Source organism: Oryctolagus cuniculus, chromosome 3 (genome assembly GCF_964237555.1).
Source record: "Oryctolagus cuniculus chromosome 3, mOryCun1.1, whole genome shotgun sequence".
Lineage (NCBI taxonomy): Eukaryota > Metazoa > Chordata > Mammalia > Lagomorpha > Leporidae > Oryctolagus > Oryctolagus cuniculus.
The window spans coordinates 184,566,035-184,580,931 of record NC_091434.1 but is presented as its reverse complement, the minus strand read 5'-3'; the positions used below and the strand labels follow the sequence as shown (position 1 = coordinate 184,580,931).

At 44.1% G+C, this 14,897-nt stretch overlaps 1 protein-coding gene across 8 annotated transcripts in view; it reads left to right on the top strand.

The window, feature by feature from the left end:
* LUC7L2 (LUC7 like 2, pre-mRNA splicing factor) overlaps positions 1-14,897 on the top strand; it is a 60,404-nt gene that overhangs the window by 40,937 nt on the left and 4,570 nt on the right. For all 8 annotated transcript variants that reach the window (XM_017338035.3, XM_070071430.1, XM_070071428.1 and 5 more), the window contains 3 exons: positions 2,967-3,143; positions 6,993-7,084; positions 10,136-10,165. In XM_017338035.3, coding sequence (XP_017193524.1) covers positions 2,967-3,143; positions 6,993-7,084; positions 10,136-10,165 — 299 coding nt within the window. The remainder of the gene's footprint in view (positions 1-2,966; positions 3,144-6,992; positions 7,085-10,135; positions 10,166-14,897) is intronic.

The window sequence follows — 14,897 nt, the reverse complement described above, 5'->3', positions numbered from 1 at the left end:
AATCCGTGTAGGCACAGATATATATCCCGGCTGCTCCACTTCTGATCCAGCTGCTTGCTAGCACTCTTGGGAAAAGCAGCAGGAGATGGGCCCATCTGATCCACTACCCCTGTGGGAAACCTGGAAGTGGAGCAATCAGGACCTGAACTGGTACCGATGTGGGATGCTGGCACTGCAGATGGCGGCTTAACCCCACCACACAACAGCACCAGCACCAATAAATAAATTTTTGTTGTTTAAAAGCAACCACCAGTTTGATCTTTTCCCTGCCTGTCTCCCTGCCTTCCTTTGTATTTGAGAGGTAGAGTTACAGACAGAGAGAAAGAGTGAAAGGTCTTCCATTGTTGGTTCACTCCCCAAATTGCTGCAGTGCCGTGAGCTGGGCCAATCCAAAGCCAAGAGCCAGGAACTTTTTCCTGGTCTCCCACGTGGGTGCAAGGGCCCAAGAACTTGGGCCATCTTTCCACTGCTTTCCCAGGCCATAAGCAGAGAGATGGATCAGAACAGGAGCTGCCAGGACACAGGCACCACAGGCAGAGGCTTAGCCTACTACAACATAGCACCAGCCCCAATAAATAAACCTTAAACTTTTTGGGGGCTGACACTGTGGCATAGAGGGCAAAGCCGCTGCCTCTAGTGCCGGCATCCCATATGGGCCTGGGTTCAAGTACCTGCTGCTCCACTTCTGATCCCGCTCTCTGCTGTGGCCTAGGAAAGCAGTGGACGATTGCCCAAGTCCTTGGACCCCCGTACCCAAATGGGAGACCAGGAAGCAGTTTCTGCCTGGCTCTGGGCTTTGGATCAGTGCAGCTCCGGCTGTTGTGGCCAATTGGGGAGTGAACCAGCAGATGGAAGACCACCCTCTCTCTCTGCCTCTACTCTCTTGTGTAACTCTGAATTTCAAATAAATAAATAAATCTTTAAAAAACACTTTTTTATTTTGAAATATTTTCAGAAAAGTAACACATAAAGAATTTTTCTGTATCCTTCAAACAGACACTCAGATGTTAACATTTTACCACATTTGCAGTATTTCTCCTCTGTGTGTGTTTAAAATATTTCTTAATAATTTTTTTTTTTTTTTTTGGCAGGAGAGTTGACAGACAGAGAGAAAGGTCTTCCCTTGCTGTTGGTTCACCCTCCAGTGGCCCCCGCGGCCAGCGCGCTGCGGCCAGCGCACTGCGCTGATCCGAAGCCAGGCGCCAGGTGCTTCTCCTGGTTTCCCATGCGGGTACAGGGCCCAAGGACTTGGGCCATCTTCCACTGCACTCCCGGGCAACAGCAGAGAGCTGGCCTGGAAGAGGGGCAACCGGGACAGAACCCGGCGCCCTGACCGGGACTAGAACCTGGTGTGCTGGCGCCGCAGGTGGAGGATTAGCCTATTGAGCCGCGGCACCGACCCAAAATATTTTTTACTAAATATATGCAGATGTGATGTGTCTTCATTCCAAAATACTTAAATGAATATAATAAGGGTGTTTTCGAACATACTCACATTACAATGATTAAAATCAAAAGCTGGCCGGTGCCGCGGCTCACTTGGCTAATCCTCCGCCTGCGGTGCCAGCACCCCGGGTTCTAGGCCTGGGAAGTCAGTGGAGGATGGCCCGAATACTTGGGCCCTGCACCCACATGGGAGGGAGACCAGGAAGAAGCCCCTGGCTCCTGGCTTTGGATCGGCGCAGCGCGCTGGCCGTAGCAGCCATTTGGGGTGTGAACCAATGGAAGGAAAACCTTTCTCTCTCTCTCTCTCTCTCACTGTCTAACTCTGCCTGTAAAAACAAAACAAAACAAAACAAAACAAAAATTAACATCAATCTGAGTCTAAAACCTCTATTCCTGGGGCTGGTGCTGGGTTTTAGCGCCTGTGGTGCCAGTTTATTCTCGGCAGCTCCGCTTCCCATTCAGCTCTCTGCTGTGGCTTGGGAAAGCAGTAGATGGCCCAAGATCCTGGTCCCCTACCACCCACATGGGAGATCCTGAAAACGCTCCTGGTTCCTAGTTTAGGATTGGCCAAGCCCCGGCCGTTGGCAGCCATTTGGGGAGTGAACCAGCAGATGGAAGACCTCTCTCTTTGCCTCTGGTTCTGGCTTGGCCTTTCAAATAAATAAATAAAAATCTTAATTAAAAAAAAAAAAAAACCAGCTTTATCAAATATTGCCATTTGTCTCAAGAATGTTCTTTATCATAAAAGAACGTAAATTTTCTTTGCTTGAGGTTCGGTTCGGAATCCTTGTTTGATTTAGCCTCCTGCAGTCAGAAATCTTCTCAGTCTTTTGTTCATTCCACATGACCTTGGCAGTCTTGATCAGTATTGACAGGTTACTTCGTGAAGTGTCCTTCAGTTCCCCTCTGTGTGGTTTGTCCTCGTGGTTAGATTTAGAGGGGAATACCCTGTAGTGTTATGGTACTGAATTGGCATATGGGAGGGGGGTTATCCCCATTTCTTATTAGGATGTAGCCTTTTTTTCCACTGTGAACTTAACTATGGTTCCCTTTTGCTCTAAGTATTTTGATATTGGCACTATTTACTTTTATGTGAGCGAAAGAGAGAGATCTTTGTTTTACTGATTTACCTGCCCAATGCCTACTACAAATGGAAGTGATTGAAGCCAGTAGCCCATACATTCAGGGAGGAAATAGAATGTCTGCTTCCTTAATCCTTTCCTGATTTTGTGCAGCATGGGTACCACTGCTGCTGCTGTTTACAGTGTTATGAAAAACCTTTGTCATGTGGAACTGTTCTAAGTAGTTTCTTGGCAAAAAAGCATTTGAGGCTTTGACCTTTGGACTCCCCTACTCCCAGTGAACCTGTGTCCAGGACAGAGGGAACAGGATCCTGTAATTTTTCTTGATAAAACAGACATCTGTGTGTATATTGCAAACTTTTTTGTGTCAACAAGGTGTATTTTACTTAGTTGTGTGCCTTATGAGGTTATACAAGTGTTTTTCTCACGTTTGTTTAGGAGGTTTATCGGAATTCCATGCCAGCTTCCAGCTTCCAGCAGCAGAAACTCCGAGTCTGTGAAGTCTGCTCTGCCTATTTGGGTCTCCATGATAATGACAGACGACTGGCTGATCATTTTGGGGGTAAACTGCACCTGGGATTTATTGAGATCAGAGAGAAGCTTGAAGAATTAAAGGTACGTTGGTAAATTAGTATGTCCTACTTTATCCAGTGTAACTAGTTGTTGACTGTGGTGCAGTTTTATTTTAGTATTTGCTGACAGTTCATGCTGAATGAGATCATAGTGGAAATTCAGACCTGTAATGGATGATATCTAAGCAGATTTATTTAAGATTTTCATTTGTTTATTTATTTGAAAGGCAGAGTTACACAGAGAAGTAGAGGCAAAGAGAGAGAGAGAGGTCTTGCATCTTCTGGTTCACTCCCCAGTTGGCTGCATTGGCTGCAGCTGCACCAGTCCGGAGCCAGGAGCCAGGAGCTTCTTCCAGGTCTCCCATGCGTGTGCAAGGGCTCAAGGGCTTGAGACATCTTGTACTGCTTTACCAGGCCATAGCAGGGAGCTGGATCGGAAGTAGAGCAGCCAGCACTGCAGGTGGCGGCTTCACCCTCTGCGCCACAGAGCTGGCCCTTAAGCAGACTTTTAAATACAGTCTCATTCTGAGAACTAGTATTTTGTGTTGGATGTGACATTGAATTAGTAATCTTTGAAACTGGATTCTAAGCTAATCCTTTATACAAAGTCCCCTAAAATGCATTGTTAGTGTGTTGTTGTTGTTGTTGTTGTTGTTTAGTGAAGTCAGTAATAATAATAACTTTTTAGACATATTTAGAAAATGATCCCATCATGTATTTGTAATTTTTAAAAATTTTATTTATTTATGTATTTGTTGAGAGGTAGAGTTATGGACAGAGAGAGGGAGAGACTTCAGAGAGAGAGAGATCTTCCATCTTTTGGTTTAGTCCCCAAATGGCCACAGTGGTCAGAGCTGATCTGATCTGGAGCCAGGATCTATTTCTGGGTCTCCTACACAGGTACAGGGGCCCAAGGACTTGGGCTGTCGTCCCCTTCTTCCTCAGGCCATAACAGAAAGCTGCATTGGAAGAGGAACATCTGGGACAAGAAGTGACACCCATATGGGATGCTGGTGCCACAGGCGCAGGCTTCGCCCACTGTGCCACAGTGCCAGCCTCTGTTTGAAATATTTCGCAGTTTACTAAATAGTAAGCTTGGGGGGAACCTCTAGTTTTATGCCCCTTTTCAGAAAGGATTCAGTTAAAACCATGGGGAAAAAAAATAATCACTATCCTTAGGAATAAGGTGCCGGGCCAGAGCTGTGGCATAGCGGGTAGAGTCACCGCCTGCAGTGCCAACATCCCATATGGGCGCCAGTTCCAGTCCTCACTGCTCCACTTCCGATCCAGTTCTCTGCTGTGGCCTGGGAAAGGAGTGGAAGATGACCCAATTCCTTGGGCCCCTGCACCTGTATGGGAGACCTAGAGGAAGTTCCTGGCTCCTGAATTCAGATTGGCATAGCTCCATCCGTTGCAGCCAATTGGGGAGTGAACCAGTGGATGGAAGACCTCTCTCTCTTTCTCCCTCTGCCTCTCTGTAACTCTGCCATTCAAATAAATAAATCTTTAAAAAAAAAAAAAAGGTATCTTAAATCTTCATGGAAAATATGTGTTATGAACAAAGCTATACATGCATTTCAAAGTCTTTTGTACCAAAATAAACTTTGGTTTGAATTCTGTTTTCTGTGAACTTTTTGCTATACTGTTAAATATAAACTATTGTGAGAGAGCTGATATGGTTCTTCCGCATCTACTGAGTTATTTTAATAGGATAGAGGAAGATACTAAAAGCTTTGGGGGTAATTCTGAAATGTCAAAATAAGGCAGAGTTAGTGGGTATAGTCAGCTTGCCTTGTTTAAAGATTTATTTATTCATTTGAAAGTTAGAGTTACACAGAGAGAAGAGAGGCAGAGAGAGAGGTCTTCCATGCGCTGGTTTACTCCCCAGTTGGCTGCAACGGCTGGAGCTGTGCTAGTCCGAAGCCAGGAGCCAGGAGCTTCTTCCGGGTCTCCCACGTGGGCGCAGGGGCCCAATGATTTTGGCTATCTTCTGCTTTCCCAGGCCATAGCCGAGACCTGGATTGGAAATGGAGCAGTGGGATCTCGAACTGGCGCCTATATGAGATGCCGGCGCCTCAGGCCAGGGAATTAACCTGCTGTGCCACAGCGCCAGCCCCCAGCTTACCCTTCAACAGTTTGATGTGGCTAGTTTTTTTTTTTTTTTAGAATTATGGCACTATGTTTTGTCGTGAATTGAGGAACACTGGATGGCCACTTCTTGTACAGTCATTATAATTGGAATTAACCCAAAATCCATAACTTGACATTTAAAATAATGTAAAATCAAAATATGTCTTTGTATTTGCAGTTAACTTTGAGAACTTCTCAGTATTCTTAGTGACTAGGATGATCTCAACAAGATTTTTGTTTTTAAGATTTATTTGAAGAGAGACAGAGTTCTTCTATGTGCTGGTTCACTCCCCAGGTCGACTTGGTGGCTGGGACTAGACTTGTCTCAAGCAGGAGCTTGGAGCTCCGTCTGGGTCTCTCACGGGTGGCAGGGCCCCACTACTTGGACCACCCTCTGCTGCCTCCCAGGTGCATCAGCAGGGAGCTGGGTAGGAAGCTGAGTAGTCAGGACTTGACCCGCATTTGCGTGGGATGCCGGCATCACAAGTGGCGGCCTAACCTGCTGTGCTGCAACACCAGCCCCTCAAAGTTTTTCAAAAGTCAAAATGAGTTTTCACTATAACAGAGTGTTGTTGATGCTCTATGTTCAAATTCAGAAATTCTAGGGACTTGAGAATCTCCGTAGACCTTGCAACAGAACTCTTTAGCATTTTACTCATGTTTCTCTTTTTTAAGATCTATCTATCTATTTATTTATTTATTTATTTGGAAGTCAGAGTTAAACAGAGAGAGAGAGAGAGGGAGAGGTCTTCCATGCACTGGTTCACTCTCAATTTGGCCACTACGGTCAGAGCTGTGCCGATGCGAAGCCAGGAGCTTCTTCTGGTCTCCCACATGGGTGCAGGGGCCCAAGGACTTGGGCCATCTTCTGTTGCTCTCCCAGGTAATAACAGCTGGATTGGAAGTGGAGCAGCCAGGACTTGAACCGGCGCCCATATGGGATCCCAGCGCTGAAGGCTTGGTTTTACTCACTGCGCCACAGCATCCGCCCCTTTCTTCATCTTTAAAAGCAGCAGATCAAGACGGTGACTGAGGGTATCAGGGAACATTTCTAGGTGAGAAATCACTGGACATGGCAGCTGGCAGTGACACAGCGTGAATGGAAGATGTTCTTTACAAAATTAACAATAATCCTGGAAGCCCTTCAGAGGAGAAAATCTTGTGGAAGTGATTTTGAAATGTCACTAAGAAATCAGAGCAAGGGGCCAGTGTTGTGGCCTGGCAGGTTAAGTGTCTACCTGCAACACCAGCATCCCATGCAGGCACCAGTTTGAGACCTGGCTGCTCCACTTCAATCCAGCTCCCTGCTAATGCGCCTGTGTACACGGCAGAAGATTGGAACAAGTGCTTGGGCCCCTGTACCCACATGGGAAACCTGGAAGATGCTCCGGGCTCCTGGCTTCAGCCTCGTCTTCCCCCAGCTGTAGGGGCTTTTGGAGAGTGAACTGGCTGATGGAAGACCTCTGTCGTTCCTCCTCTCTCTCTAACTCTGCCTAAATAAAAAGTAGCTCTTTAAAAAAAAAAAAAAACACAGGAATCCTAGAGAAGTTGGAAAGATTACAAATTTTGTAGAGAAAGGGGAAGGATTTTGGGAAGTAGACTTGTCAACTATGATTGTACCTGGCAAAAGTTGAATTCTTACTAAACCTGTCTTGATGTTAATTGTATTACATTGGACACCAGATATGGTTAACTTATAGTTAAAGCTAATTTTAAATGTACCCAGTAAGCATGTTCTTCATGTATTGTTATTGTTTTTAAGAGAGTTGTAGCTGAGAAGCAGGAGAAGAGAAACCAAGAACGCCTGAAACGAAGAGAAGAAAGGGAGAGAGAAGAACGGGAGAAGCTGAGGAGGTATGGAGTATTTGTGGCTGAATCTTCAAGGTTCTGAAGAAAGATGTGGTCAGTACAGGACTCTAGATGTTAAATACATCTGTTTTGGATCTAGGGAATTTCTGTTTAGTTTTCAAAAATACTACCTTGCAAAATTATGCTTATACAAATATGTTAGCCCTTGGCCATTTATCTGAAGGTGATTCCTTCCAAATGTATGGAAGAACGAATCCGTATCTTTAGTTCTTGTAAGATTTATAACAGATATGTTTATAATTTTTCTTAGCCTTTTTACAAACCATTTGAGTTATTTATGTTCCATTACTTTGCACTGAACTTTTATTTAATTTCTAGATGTGCCCAGTTCTGATTACATTAGTGTCATTGATTAATGCAATCTCATAATTCTTCATATTCATGGCATCCTAGCATTCTTCTGAGTCATTCTTACCAGTTGGCAACCAAAATTACATAGCATTGTGGCAGCATATAACTTCAGTTGTAGCTTCTTGGATAACTTCAGGATGGACAGGCACACCTCAGAGAATTTACGTACAGTTCTTGTTAATTCTGTTCCCGTAATCATATTACTGATCTAGCTTCTTAGTTTTGGCACACTATATTCAGTCTACTTCAAGAAATTTAAATGCCCTCCCTTTATGTTTACATGACTTTTAACAGGTAATCATTTAGCACTGTAATGACAAAATGAAAACTGCATGTGGGTAACTTAATGTTTCCCTAAATGTAACCTCAGAACTTAACCCCTTGCTTTTGTTTAAATGAAGCCCTTATGGGAATATAGTGTAAATGTACTATTTAAGACAATATGAATGGCAATTTAAATAATTTTGCAAGTCTCAATTTAAGATTCACCTGAAGTGACAGTTAAATGAGAAAAAACATTTTTTCCAGGACTATACTTTTCACATCTGTAGATGACAAGCATATGTCATATCTTATTCCTGTGTTTGCCAACTGGCAAGCAAGGTTTTTGTTTTTGTTTTGGGCATTGATAATCAAATGTTATACTATTTTAGTAAAGTTAGAATAAAAAGTTGTCTGAATTTGAGGCAATAGTATGAAAGATAAAATTAAAAGCTAGTTTAAAATTATATAAAAGAAGGGATTCCAACTATGGTGATGAAAAAGACAATGAAAAAAATCACTCTCACTGGGTGTCTTCTCTGGGGAATTTACCTATGTTAATCTTGATAGCCCTTCCCCTCCACCAGGGACCCTTATCTTACTATGTTCTGCCAATGAAAGACTAAACTGAGGGAACATATGTAACTTACTCAGGTGACACAGATGGTGATTGGTGCAATCAGAATTGAAACTCGGATCTGATTGAATCCAAAGCTTCTAGCTTTCAGCCATGCAATATGTTAGCCACAAAAGATCGTATAGTGAAGACCAACCAGGGTATTAACTCTTCCTGTTTATTGCATATTCACTGTATGTTGGGAAATGCGAAGCGTGGTTGCATGAGAGGATCTTAGTTCTTGTGAAGAAACAGATGTTATCAGACTGGCACCCACTCAGGATGCTGGCATTGCAGGCGATGGCTTAGCCCACTGTGCCACAGTGCTGGCCCTGACTGGAACATGCTCTAAGATTGAGCGAGGTGTTCTAGGAGTTACAGGATAAGGCTTTAGCTCCAAACCATATGTGTCTCCGTTGACAGAAATTTCATTCTGTTCCCAGAAGAGAAAAAAGAAACAGAAATATAAAAACAGAATGTTTTTTCTAGGCTAGGAAGAATTTTATGGAAAATTAGGGATTTGTGATAAAGTATGATTTAGTGTCTAAGGATTTTTTTTTTTTAAGATTTATTTATTTTACTTGAAAGTCACAGTTACACAGAGAATGAGAGGCAGAGAGAGGTCTTCCATCTGCTGATTCACTCCCCAGTTGGCCACAACGGCCGGAGCACCAATCCATGAAGCCAGGAGCCAGGAGCCTCCTCTGGGTCTCCCATGCAGGTGCAGGGGCCCAAGGACTTGGGCCATCTTCTGCTTTCCCAGGCCACAGCAGAGAGCAGGATTGGAAGTGGAGCAGCCAGGACTGGAACTGGCCTCCATATGGGATGCCAGCACTGTAGGCGGCTGCCTTACCCGCTACGCCATAGTGCTGGCCCCTAAGGGGTATGTTTTGTAACAGCTGAGTGTCTTTGAATGATGAGGGCCCACATGGCAAGGTGGGGGAAATCTGGGGTTTGTGTTGTATTTTGGAAAAATTGTGTGAATAAGAACAGGCTTTATACTTAAAAATTAATGAAAAATTTCTAAATCAGTATTAATGTGATTAAAGAGTACATTGCAGGCCGGTGCCGTGGCTCAACAGGCTAATCCTCCGCCTTGTAACGCTGGCACACCGGGTTCTAGTCCCGGTCGGGGCGCCGGATTCTGTCCCGGTTGCCCCTCTTCCAGGCCAGCTCTCTGCTGTGGCCAGGGAGTGCAGTGGAGGATGGCCCAGGTGCTTGGGCCCTGCACCCCATGGGAGACCAGGAGAAGCACCTGGCTCCTGACTTCGGATCAGTGCGGTGCGCCGGCCGCGGTGGCCATTGGAGGGCGAACCAATGGCAAAGGAAGACCTTTCTCTCTGTCTCTCTCTCTCTCACTGTCCACGCTGCCTGTCAAAAAAAAAAAAAAAAAAAAAAGGCCGGCGCCACGGCTCACTAGGCTAATCCTCCGCCTAGCAGCGCCAGCACACTGGGTTCTAGTCCCGGTTGGGGTGCCGGATTCTGTCCCGGTTGCCCCTCTTCCAGGCCAGCTCTCTGCTGTGGCCAGGGAGTGCAGTGGAGGATGGCCCAGGTGCTTGGGCCCTGCACCCCACGGGAGACCAGGAAAAGCACTTGTCTCCTGCCATCAGCGCGGTGCGCCGGCAGCAGCGCGCCGGCCGCGGCGGCCATTGGAGGGTGAACCAATGGCAAAGGAAGACCTTTCTCTCTGTCTCTCTCACTGTCCACTCTGCCTGTCAAAAAAAAAAAAAAAAAAAAAAAGAGTACTTGCACTGTATTCTTAATAATGGCTACTTTTCTAAAAATACATTTGTTTCTTTATTTTTTAGGTCCCGATCACACAGCAAGAATCCTAAAAGGTGAGTATTATACAAGATGGCTATAACTGTAGTAAATTTGTGTTCTTCAAAGGTAGTTTTGATATGTTAAATAAATTAGTGCTCTGTTATTTTATAGTTCAATTTTGAGCATTGTCACTTGAACAGAAACTAGTCAAAAGACACTTAAGTTATAGACAAGCTATAATTTAGTTTTGTCAAAGTAAAAGTCTTTTGTTTGAGTCATAGGATAAAGCTAAAATATTTTGAAATATTTCAAATTTTCTAGAATTTCAGAGTAATAGGTTACAGGTTTATAAAATATTTATTTATTTGAAAGGTAGAGCATGAGAGTGTGAGATTTTCTGTCTTCTGATTCACTGCCCAAATGGCTGCAACAGGCAGGGCTGGCACAGCTTAAAGCTAGGAACCAGAAACTCCATCCAGGTCTCCCACATCGGTGGCAGGGACCCGAGTAAAAGGGACTGTACCTGTTGAAGATATAAGTAGACTTGCTATTTACTATTTATTTATTTGAATGAGATCTCCATGTTAGGTGAAGAGAAGCAGAAATGTTTACTATGTGCACTAGTCTTGATTTTATGAGTTTATTACTGATTCCTCTGCATGATGAACACAGAAAGTTTATCAGCATGAATATTTGGCGTCTCTGTCTGAGAAAGGTAGAAAACCTGCTCTATGTAAATCTTTCTGAGTTCTTCACTTGCCAATCTTCTTCCTACCATTGCCTTTCTTCATGGGTCGATTCCAGCTAAGAATGCCCTTTCTGATTCTTTTTCATATCCTACCATTCCTCTTGTTCAAATCATGTATTTTTGAAACCTTTGGTATAAACTCTAGAAAGTAACTATTTTCCAAAAACTTTCCCCTGAAAAGTAGAGCATTTGTTATGAAAGAAAAACTATGTTTCTGTGAGTTGTCCCTTAGTAGTTTTTAGCATCTTTCAGTGGTACTTTTGCATAAACAATAAGAAACTAAAAGGCATGAATAATGGTGACCAGTTGTATCAAGCTAATTTTTGGGTTTCTAATACCCAAGATGAGAAATTTCTACATTGAATAATTTGTTTATTGGTTGGTTAATATAATCTGGTGTTTTTGTTGAAAAAAAATTTTTTAAAGATTTATTTATTTGAAAGAGCTACAGAGAGACAGAGATCTTCTGTCTGTTGGTTCACTCCTCAAATGGCCGCAGTAGCCAGAGCTGAGCTGCTCCAAAGCTAGGAGCCAGGAACTTCTTCTGGGTCTTCCATTTGGGTGTAGACCACCCTCTACTGATTTCCCAGGCACATTTGCAGGGAGCTAGATCAGAAGTGGAGCAGCTGGGACTCGAACTGGTGCCCATATGGGATTCTGGTGCTGTAGGCTAGGGCTTTAATCCTGCTGTATCACAAATCCTGTTTAAAGTATTTATGCATAGGATACCTTTACATATTTTGCCTAGAAATTTAATTTCTACCACTCTCATCCAAGTCATCTCTTACTTTGATATTTTGGTGTCCTCTTAAAATGATCTGCTTATTTCTATAATTGCCTATTCTCTTTCTCTGCTTGTTTGTCACCAACCAGCCAGAATAAGCTCTCTAAAAAGTGAATACATTGTGTGAATCCTGTGTTCAAACTCGCTAAAGGTTGTCCATCTCATTCCTAGAGTGCAGTCTAAATTCTTAGCACAGCTTTTAAGGAGAGTGACCATATAACCTGATTGTCCCTGGGATAGTTCTGGTTTATATTTGTTGTTTTCAGAAAATATTTTTATGATCTTTATTTGAAAGGCATGTGGGAGAAATCTGCTTTCTGGTTTACTCCCCGAATGTCTGCAATAGGTGGGTGTGCCTTGCTAACGCCAGCAGCTGGGAACTCAGTACAGGTCAGGGATCCAGCTACGGGAAGCATAAACTCTGGCTCCCAGAGTGTGCGCCGACAGGAGTCTCGTCGTGGTCAGAGCTGCCTCAGTGCCAAGCACTTCCACTATATGGCACAGGAATCCCAAGCACTGACCTAGCTGCTCCAGAGGGCCTGCTTTATCTCAGTGCTTGTTAATAGCTCCCTCTTTCACTGCATCGCTCAGACCAGGAGACTCACTCAGATTCTATAAAGTGTTGGGTGTTCCACCTCTTGGCTCCCTTCATTCCGGCCAAACTGGCCTGTGTTTCTTCAGCATGCTCTGTTTCTGCACCTCAGGGCCTTGTCTCTGCCAAGAGTGCTCTCGTCCGAGGTGACCGAGTCAGTGCTCTCTTACTTCTTTGAGTCTTTGCCCAAGTGCCATTCTATTGGAAAGCCTCCCTTGGCTGTTCTGTGTACACCCTGGTTACCTCACTCTCCATCCATCCGTCTTTCCACAGCTGAATGAATCATGTCTTTACTCTCTAGTATATCTTTCCTGTGTGCAGAGCTATCTGACTTCCTCCTAAAATGTAAGCTTTATGAGGTACCTGTTTTCATTTGATGCTTAATCTCCCTAGCACCCTGAACAGAGCAGTGAGCACCCAGTAAAGATTTTTTGAATGAATGTTTGTCTAGAATTTTTAAGAAGTTATGCATTGAGAAAAACAAATTCATAATCACTGGCTCAGACTGAGTCAGTAGAGGTGCCGTTGCACTGCAGTGGGTTAAGCTGCTGTCACACCCATATCCTGTAGCAGACTGCTGGTTCCCGTCGCTGCTTCCTAGCCAGCTTCCTGCTAATGCACCTGCGAAGGCAGTAGGTGATGGCCCTGCCACCCATGTGGGAAACCAGGCTGGAATTCCTGGCTGAGACCTGGCTGTTGTGGCCATTTGAAGAGTGAACTAAACGAACAGAAGATCTCTGTCTCACCATTTCTGTTTTGCTCTGCATTTCAAATATTTTTTTCTTTTTTTAAAAAAGTACCATCAGTAAAACTTGTATTAAGTAAGGTTAATTTTTACTTTTTTTTTTTTTTTTTTTTTTTTTTTTTTGGACAGGCAGGGTGGACAGTGAGAGAGACAGAGAGAAAGGTCTTCCTTTGCCGTTGGTTCACCCTCCAATGGCCGCCGCGGCCAGTGCGCTGCAGCCAGAGCACCGCGCTGATCCTATGGCAGGAGCCAGGTACTTCTCCTGGTCTCCCATGGGGTGCAGGGCCCAAGCACTTGGGCCATCCTCCACTGCACTCCCGGGCCACAGCAGAGAGCTGGCCTGGAAGAGGGGCAACCGGGACAGAATCCGGTGCCCCGACCAGGACTAGAACCCGGTGAGCCGCAGCGCCGCCTACAAATTTTTTTTTTTTAAGAGGCAAAGGGTCACAGAGCTGCTATCTGGCTTACTTCCAAATGTCCCCAGTGGTCAAGGTTGAGCCAGGTGAAAGCTGAGAGCTAGGAACTCTGTCCGTGTCTCCCATGTGAGTGGCAGAGATCATCTGTCACTTGCTGCCTCTCGCGTGCTGGTTAGCAGCAAGCTAGAATCAATCAGAAATGGAATCACTGCAGGTGTGGGACGTGGGCATCCCCACATATGGCTTACCCACCCCAAGTGACTTGGATTTCTTTGCCTCACTTCCTTTCTGAAAATAGACTATTTATTGTGGAAATATTTCATTCTGCTATGCTTGACCTAAATCCTCATGAGCCTTTATTCGACTATAATGTTGACATAATCTGAAACCTTTTAAATTTCATTTATAACAGTCATTTGAAAATAAGCTCAGTTTATAAACTCTGTCACCTGAAAGTGTGCTTTGTACTTACTATAACAAATTATGAGAAAACATATTCCTCACAATGACTTTTTAAAAATGCAGTTGCTTTACTGAAGTGTAATTTATATACCATGTCTACCCATCTTAAGTGTGCAAGTCAGTAATGTTTAGTAACTGTAGAGTTGTGTAAGCTCACCACAGTTGAGCTCTGAACATTGTCATCACTCTTAAAGCAACATTTCTAAGCTCATTCGCATACCATTGTATCCATGCCTTTCTTACCACGTACACTGCATAGCACACAAGTCAGTTTGTGATCTAGTCAACACTACAGAAGTTCCTGTGTACATTAAAAATACTTCTTAGTTTTCAGAGCTTGGCCGATCCAAAGCCAGGAGCTTCTTCAGGTCTCCCATACGGATGCAGGGGCCTGAACATTTTGGCCATCTTCTATTGCTTTCCCAGGCCATCAGCAAGGAGCTGGATGGAAAGTGGACCAGCCAGGACCCATATAGGACACTGGTGCCATAGGCAGAGGCTTAAAGTGAAATTAATAAAGCCTCTAGATAACACAATCACTTGTATATGGTGGCAGTGCATTTTTTTAAAATATGGATTGACCATCAAGAATTAGTGTTTTTAATTTTTATTTTGAAATTGTATGTAATTATTAACATACCTGCAGTTTATTGTATCTTTTGCTGACTTGGAATAGAATTAACATTAAGTAAGGGTACTGAAGCATAGTTTATCCTGTAAGAACAGGGGTGGGGTGGGCTCTGTGGTGTGGTGGGTAAAAGGCACAGCCTGCAGTGCTGGCATCCCATATGGGCACTAGTTCAAGTCCCAGCTGCTCCACTTCCAATCCTGCTCTCAACTATGGTTTGGGAAAGCAGTAGAGTTGGGTCTCTGCACCTGTGTGGGAGACCGGGAAGAAGCTCCTGGCTCTGGATCGGTGCAGTTCTGGCAGATACGGCCATCTGTGGAGTGAACCAGTGGGTGGAAGACCCCTCTCTCTGTCTGTAACTCTGCCTTTCACATGAATAAATAAATCTTTAAAAACAAAAAATCGGGGAGAATTGTAGTGCTGAGGAAGCT